The sequence below is a fragment of the Callospermophilus lateralis genome, chromosome 5 (genome assembly GCF_048772815.1).
Source record: "Callospermophilus lateralis isolate mCalLat2 chromosome 5, mCalLat2.hap1, whole genome shotgun sequence".
In the NCBI taxonomy this organism is placed as follows: domain Eukaryota; kingdom Metazoa; phylum Chordata; class Mammalia; order Rodentia; family Sciuridae; genus Callospermophilus; species Callospermophilus lateralis.
In genome coordinates, this window is record NC_135309.1 from 109,341,557 (window position 1) to 109,349,451 (window position 7,895).

The 7,895-nt window shown below is 34.3% G+C and overlaps 1 protein-coding gene across 2 annotated transcripts; it reads left to right on the forward strand.

Annotated features, from left to right (window-relative positions):
- Window positions 1-18: 18 nt before the first annotated feature.
- Nsa2 (NSA2 ribosome biogenesis factor) lies at window positions 19-7,550 on the forward strand. Of its 2 annotated transcripts, none has more exons than XM_077109481.1 (6): window positions 19-194; window positions 1,733-1,920; window positions 2,014-2,164; window positions 3,645-3,824; window positions 6,369-6,561; window positions 7,316-7,550. In XM_077109481.1, exons 2-6 carry the CDS (start codon window positions 1,853-1,855, stop codon window positions 7,381-7,383), a joined length of 660 nt encoding a protein of 219 aa, XP_076965596.1. In that variant the 5' UTR covers window positions 19-194; window positions 1,733-1,852; the 3' UTR covers window positions 7,384-7,550. The 2 variants fall into 2 exon arrangements, with proteins under 2 accessions (XP_076965596.1, XP_076713271.1); XM_076857156.2 differs by having other exon boundaries at window positions 19-129.
- The last annotated feature ends 345 nt before the right edge of the window (window positions 7,551-7,895 follow it).

Sequence of the window (7,895 nt, forward strand, 5' to 3'; positions counted from 1 at the left end):
AGTTTTGAAGGGTAGCTCTTTCCGGTTCCGCACTGCGCGGAGTCGGCTTTTGGGTCTTGGGTGCCCGAAGATTGAGAGCTTCTACTCACCCCGGAGACTGCACCCGGCAGCTCTGCGGCTATCATCATGGTAATAAGTTGTCTCTGGCGCTCGCGGCATAAGGCATTTGAATAAGTGGAGCCTCGGAGCCCACGGTAATGGAGCGGGGAGGGAGAAGTGGCAGGCGGAGACGTAATGCTGCTTTAAGGGAAGAGGGGTAGCCTCCGCGGAGTAAGCTCCAGGGAAAAGAAACTTTACCTTTGAGAAATAGTGAAGTATTGGCCAGAATACGAGTCTTGGAGCGAAATAGATTTCATTCTGTTAAATTCCTGGTTTCAACACATGTGTGGTCACCAGTGCCAGAGCCCATTAGGAATGTGGTTGAGCCTTGTGTTAAACTCCACGGTAGGTATCAATCGCGCCATCCCATTTTGTTGCTGAGGAAACCGAGGGTCCTTGTCAAAGGCTAGATGGCGAATGAACTACGGAGCTGGGTTTAACTGCCAAATCATTTCTCTTTCGACTGCATCTCTGTTTAAAATGAAATTCCTCATCCTTCCCTGTTTATGCAAAGTTTATGTGATAGCAGTTGAAAACAGTACTTTGTTAACTTAAATTTGTTCTCTGAGCTGGAATTGGCTTTGCATCATTATTTTTTCAGTCTTAAAATCCAGAGAGACTGGCTATGTGTTTAAAACAACTGTTGCTTAAAATGCAAAATTGAGCCCATATATAACTCCCAAGCAACTTTGGTAAACAGTCTAGCAGTAGACAGATGTCACACAAGACCAGCATATAACTGTTTATTAAACTATTCCTGATTAGCAAAAATTGTGAACAATTCGAACATCCATCATCTGATCATTGAATAAACAAATGGTGTTTCATTCATACAATGGAATAGTATTTAGCAATAAAAGAGTTTGAAGAACTGATACAAGGTGAATGAATCCCAAAATTCTTATTCTGATTGAAAGAGGCCAGATTCAGGAATTTCCCCTTTATGTATATGTAGAAAGTACCAATCAAAAATAAATAAATAAAGATGTGAAAGGAAGATCAGTAAAGAGAAAGTGGGAAGAGAGGAAAAGAGGGTGAAGGGGGACTGGAATCAAATTCCTTGTATCCATTAGCACTCTGTTCCGGGAAAGGCAAAACTGTAGAAATAGATATCAGATTGGGGGTTAGGAAAGGGGATTGATTTCAAAGTAATACAAAGGGAACTTTTGGGGGTGATGAAAAAAAATTCGTTATCTTTATTACAGAACTGAATAATTGCTCAAAACCTGGAACTGTACACCTACACCTAAAAAGGGCAAACTTATGGTGTTAATGGACCAAATTTTTAAAATAAAAAGTACAAAATAATGATAATGTTATTGAATTCACAGATTACCTATGTCAGAGGAAAACCAATAGAAAAATCATGTAGTCAGCTCATCTTTTTAGTGGTCCAGTGGGTTTTGGACAGTTCCCTTCAGTGAACAGTAATTGTCACTGAGATTATTACAGATGTAAATTCTACTTCATATCATCTAAGATAAATTTATTTAACTTACATCATGTAATAATACCAGTCACTTACAAGAACATTTGGATGATATGACATCATGTGTACTTTATGTGCTGTAAAATAATTTTGGAGTAATCTTGTCATTACTTTAAAAAATTAACTTTTCTTGCATACTTATAGCCACAAAATGAATACATTGAATTACACCGTAAACGTTATGGATACCGTTTGGATTACCATGAGAAAAAGAGAAAGAAGGAAAGTCGAGAGGCTCATGAACGTTCAAAGAAGGCAAAAAAAATGATTGGCCTGAAGGCTAAGCTCTACCATAAACAGCGCCATGCTGAGAAAATACAAATGAAAAAGACGTAAGTGAACCCATTTATTTCTTATAACAAGTTAATATTCTTTGGATAATAGTCATTAAACAGATAATTTTGAATATATTTCTTTCTTGATAGTATTAAGATGCATGAAAAGAGAAACACCAAACAAAAGAATGATGAAAAAACTCCACAGGGAGCAGTGCCTGCCTATCTCCTGGACAGAGAAGGACAGACTAGAGCGAAAGTACTTTCCAACATGATTAAACAAAAGCGAAAAGAAAAGGCGGTGAGCAATAAAATTTAAGTCTCTATTTCTTTTTTGTTCAGGAGAATTACTTAAATTTGAAGTTCTTAGTTTATTTTTTCAGTTTAATTTGAAAAATGAAGGGAAAGTATTATTACCATTATTTAGATATTAAAAGTCTTTAAAAATTTTGTAAATTTAATTTTATATTTAAAAATTGACTTATCACCGGCTTTTAGATATTAATGATTTTTTAAAATGTATTAGAATGTCATATCTTTCGTGTTAAAAAATTAAGCAAATAACGAGTAAATCTAAAATTCAATATTTAATGACTTCCTATACTTGAAAGCTCCTAATGCTATGCTCTTGTAGAGTAAACACAGCTACTTTGGGTTTTATTGTTCTGCAGTGCCAGCACAGGTTCAAATGGAAAATAATTACAAATTCCCTAAATAATTTTATTTCAGGGCTGGGGATGTGGCTCAGGCGGTAGCGCGCTCGCCTGGCATGCGTGCGGCCCGGGTTCGATCCTCAGCACCACATACAAACAAAGATGTTGTGTCTGCCGAGAACTAAAAAAAAATAAATATTAAAAATTCTTTCTCTCTCTCTAAAAAAAATAATAATAATTTGATTTCAATAAATATTCAGATTACTTTTGCCATAGAAACATAAAATTCTGTGAAAGGGGGCATAGATATTTTTAAATGTAAAATGTGTTGACAGAAACCCAAGAATATGCAGTATCTGTGTTAGAAGAGTTTGTAGTCTCCAGACTTGATTTTTTAAATCTTACTGCCTTACTTTCTTTTTTTTTTTTTTTTGGATTTGTAAATATCCAAAACTAGAATGGCATGACTTTAACAGTGAAAGAAACTTTAGTGGTTATCTACTTAAAGTCTTTCATTTTATAGATAAAGAAACTGGATTTCAAAAGATGATAAATCATTCTTCATGGTCACTTAACTATAAAATGGTAGAGCTGCTCCTAGAACCTGTGCATGTCTCAGAAATAAGTCCAAAATTCTTTATGCTGCCTTATACTGCTACAGTGTTGTGTTATATAATGTTTTATATATTTAGTGTGTGCATGTTAATGTATATGTATGTTTATACACATGCACATAAATTTGTATTCTAAGGAGATATAAAACATCTAGTGAAGGACTTTTATCTCACCAGAATTGTACAATCTAAATATCCATTTGCAGTAGAAATGCAGAGATACATTAAGTGGAAACAGTCTTCCAATTTTACAAACTAGTAGTAATGTATATATGCTCTATAGAAGTCACTACTTTATTACAGATGGTATTTTTTACCCATAACAGGGCATTAAGATTTTTAGCTTAAACAAACCAATTATTTAACATACCCATGAATACAGACTTAAAAAACAACTGAACCATAGACGAATGGTTAAGGAAAAAAGTGAATCTACAGCTCTGAACAACTAAAAACATATTTAAGCTATAGTCTTTTACTTACAATACAAATTTTAACTCCGGTGTATCATTAGGGAAAATGGGAAGTCCCCCTTCCCAAGGTTCGTGCCCAGGGAGAAACAGAAGTATTAAAAGTGATTCGAACAGGAAAGAGAAAAAAGAAGGCCTGGAAGAGGATGGTTACTAAAGTCTGCTTTGTTGGAGATGGCTTTACAAGAAAACCACCTAAATATGAAAGATTCATTAGGCCAATGGTAAGTCCTTTGCAAGGGTTTAGTCACCTAAATATTAGTCCTTGTTAAACTGGATAAAGTATATTACAACTTCCTGAAATTCCTAAAATTTGTTTGAAAAACAGGTTAAAAGATGTTTTTATGCTATTTTTGTTACTCTGAGAGTGATTACTTAGCACTTTTTCCACTATAATAAAGAATCTTGTCTTTAACTTCATAAATGGAGATTTCAACTGAAAAAGAATTTTCATAATAGACATCTTTATCGAATTCCTTGAAACATGATATATTAGAACTTTCTCTATCCACACAGTTACACTCTACTCATTCAATAAGTGATTATTATATGTCTGACACTGCTAGGCCTCAAACATGTCTTTAAGATCAGTTAGAAAATTTGAGGACAGTTTTGAGTCACTTCTGGTTTAGTAAGGGAAATATAATGCTTTTGAAAGCATTCAGTATATAATCATTATAAAAAGAGAAGAGGACTAGGGGTGAGACTCAGTGGTAGAGCACTTGCTGGCATGTTCCCCAGCACTGCAAAAAGAAACCAAAAAAAAAAAAAAACATTGTGCTTGGCATCCCCAGCACCACAAAGTAAAATTTAATTTAATTTTTATTAGCTAATATTTCTTACTTCTTTTTTTTCCTCCCCCTTCAGGGAAATATGCCCAAGTTACCAATAATCCTGAAAGTGATGGATGCATAAATGCTGTCTTACTGGTTTTACAACAGTTTTACACTCCTTAAAATTATTATAAGACTACAAATCAATCAAGACTACAAACTACGACTACCATTAGTAGTAGTTTCTGAATACTACCATAGAATATAGCTATAAAAGTAGCTTTATTATGATGTCAGTGATGTTAATATGTCCCCAAACTAATCATCATCTGCCCACCCCTGCTTCAGGAAAAATATAATTGAATATATTTTTGTAAAATGCCTTGAAAACCAGCCTGCTTAAAACAAGGAATCAGAAAGCTAGTATTAATTCTTGCTCAGGGTGATTGTTTAATGGATTAAATAAAATACTGGCAGTCTGTTTATGTAAATTAAGTCTTACTGGGGCTTTTTTGTTTATTTTGTTTTGTGGTGCTGGGGATTAAACCCAAGGCCTTGTGCATGCAAGGCAAGCATTCTACCAACTGAGCTATATCCCCAGCCCTAAACTAAGTCTTAATGGAACACAGTCATGCCTGTTTGTGTATACATTGCATACCCACCCTACCCTTGAAGAGTTGCAAGAGACTATATGACTTGAAAAGCCTAAAATGTTTACTGTTACTTTATTCATCTACTTTTGGATTATATCATCAACTACCCTTGTTTTCAATTTCATATTCAAAATTTTCTGAATGTTTTGGTAACATGAGTTCAATAGGGAGACACTATACTAGTCAGGCTATTCTTACAAGTATATTTAAAGAATCTATTACTAAGAACCTGATTTAATATCATCCCTTCCCACCATATTGGTAAAAATAAAGACTACAAAGTATGGTAATAAGTACTACACTCCAAAAGATCCTATCTAGATGGCTGGGTGGTTCCATATTTGTAACAAAGCCTCTCTGGGTGCTCTCCACTCTTGTAACTGTTATCATTGAAGAAAACTGACAGTCCACCCCTTTTTGTATCATGCATGGTAGCTAAAGTATATGGAGACTTAGAATTGGGACATTTACATTTCATTGATTTCATTTATCTCCCTTTCCATCATTTGATCAGGTTTCTTTTTTTTTGTACTGGGATTGAACTCAGGGGCACGCGACCCCTGAACCACATCCCCAGCCCTTTTAGTATTTTATTTAGAGACAGAGTCTCACTGAGTTGCTTAGTGCCTTGCTTTTGCTGAGGCTAGCTTTGAACTCGGGATCCTCCTGTCTCAGCCTCCTGAGCCACTGGGATTACAGGCCTCTACCACCACGCCCAGCTCATTTAATCAGGAAACGAGTCATTAAGACTGCTGACCCTTGTTTCATCATTTAACAGAAAGAAAGGAGGGGCAAATGGTAAGGTTATCATGTATCATCAGCTCTAGCATTGTGCTTGGCATGTACCAAATTTTCAATAAGTGCAGATGACTAGACAAAGTCAAAATAGGAGTATTTTTCTAGGTAACTGTTACATAGTAAAAACTTTGCAGGAGTATATATGTAGGATTTTTCTTCACATTTATCCTGTTAATTTTTTAGTCATTAGAAATAATAATATTTTATTTGAAAGGGTGAAAGATTTGACATTTATTGAACCAATGATTAATTTATTTATTTTAATTAGTTATATATGACAGCAGAATGCATTTTGATTCATTGTACACAATTGCACCAAAACTTTTATCTTTCTATGATTGTACATGATGTAGCGTCACACCGTATGTGCAGTCATACATGTACCTAGGGTAATGATGTCCATCTCATTCCGCCATCTTTCCTGCCCCCATGCACCCTTCTTCCCCTTTGCTTGAATCAATGATTCTTTGATGGTGCAAAAGATAACTAAAAAGGACTACTCATCATTAACATTTTAGACTCATAGCTTATGTTTGCTTACTAGGGCTTACGTTTCAAGAAGGCCCATGTAACACATCCTGAACTGAAAGCCACCTTTTGCCTACCAATACTTGGTGTGAAAAAGAATCCGTCATCCCCACTGTATACAACTTTGGGTGTTATTACCAAAGGTACAGTCATTGAGGTGAATGTCAGCGAGTTGGGCCTTGTAACACAAGGAGGCAAAGTGATTTGGGGTAAGTCAATTTTTTGAATATGGAGCTATTGATGTTCTACAGTCCTAATAGAAATACATTTCAAGTTGATAGCTCTTCCACATTAAAAATGTGTGCTGTGTACTATGTGAGCTAAAACTTTATGTAAATCTTTAGGAACACTACTTTATAGAGCAAGTTATGCTGCACTTTTTTAAATTTAGCTTAATGGTTTCATTTAAATAAGGGATAATTTGTCATGCAGCAATTTTAAACTCTTTTTAGTGCTTAAAGTACCTTTAAACTGTGATGTTCTTCAAAAGGGAAGAATATACCTGAAATTCTTGTAATTGGTTCATAATTCATGTTGGCAACTGATCTCAACATGGTGCATTTTTAAGGAAGAGTCAGAAAAGTAGAGGCGTATTAATCCAATGAACTAATAGAATAGAGCCAATTACTATTTATAAATAAATAAATAGATGGATAATAGATGGATGGATGGATGAAATATCCATTGACAACTAAAAAATATTTTAAGAAAATTATATTCAGAACACAACTTGGTCTTGAATGACTTAAAAATCTTATTCTATTCATATTTAGTAAAAGTGGTTATTAGACGTATTTTAGGAATATTATAATTAAGAGTTTAATTTTATATTTTTTAAATTTGGGGGCTAGGATATAACTCAGCGTTAGAGCAATTGCCCAGCATATACAAGGCCCTAGAAGTGAAATTATATTTAATTTTTATTAGCTAACATTTCTCACATTTTTTTTTTCTCCCCATCAGGGAAATATGCCCAGGTTACCAATAATCCTGAAAATGACGGATGCATAAATGCGGTCTTACTTGTTTGACAACAGTTTTACACTCCTTGGAATTATTATAAGACTACAAATCAATCAGGAAAACCACCATTAGTGTACAGTGATGGTTCTGAATACTACCAAACAGCCTTACGTATCTGCAGTCATTAAAAGAACTATATATTAAACTGTTTAAAAAAAAAAAAAAAACATTAAAATGAGGGAGTTTGCAGGTTGTTCTTTATTTGGGGGTTTATGTTAAGGGTTTACATGTTTTTAAGAATCAACAATTGAAAAAGCAAACCCATAAATATCAGTATCTGCATTAAAGAGTGGATATTCAGCAATGCAGATGTCATTTCTGAAAAAACCACCAGTATAACTGAAAAAATATCTAAGAGAAAAGCAGTCTATACAATGTAGAAAAAATTCAGACCTCTTAGATACATCTTTTCATCAGTGATCTTGTTCAGTAAGTAAATTAACGTACTTTTTTATGTTAGCATTTTCTATATTCTATATATATACTTGTGCTTTCAGAATGGTACTAAAAATTTTGGATA

Coding starts and splice junctions, on each gene's coding strand:
- Nsa2 (XM_076857156.2), top strand. Junction 1,921..2,013: donor AAAATACAAATGAAAAAGAC/GTAAGTGAACCC, acceptor CTTTCTTGATAG/TATTAAGATGCATGAAAAGA. Junction 2,165..3,644: donor AAAAGCGAAAAGAAAAGGCG/GTGAGCAATAAA, acceptor GTGTATCATTAG/GGAAAATGGGAAGTCCCCCT.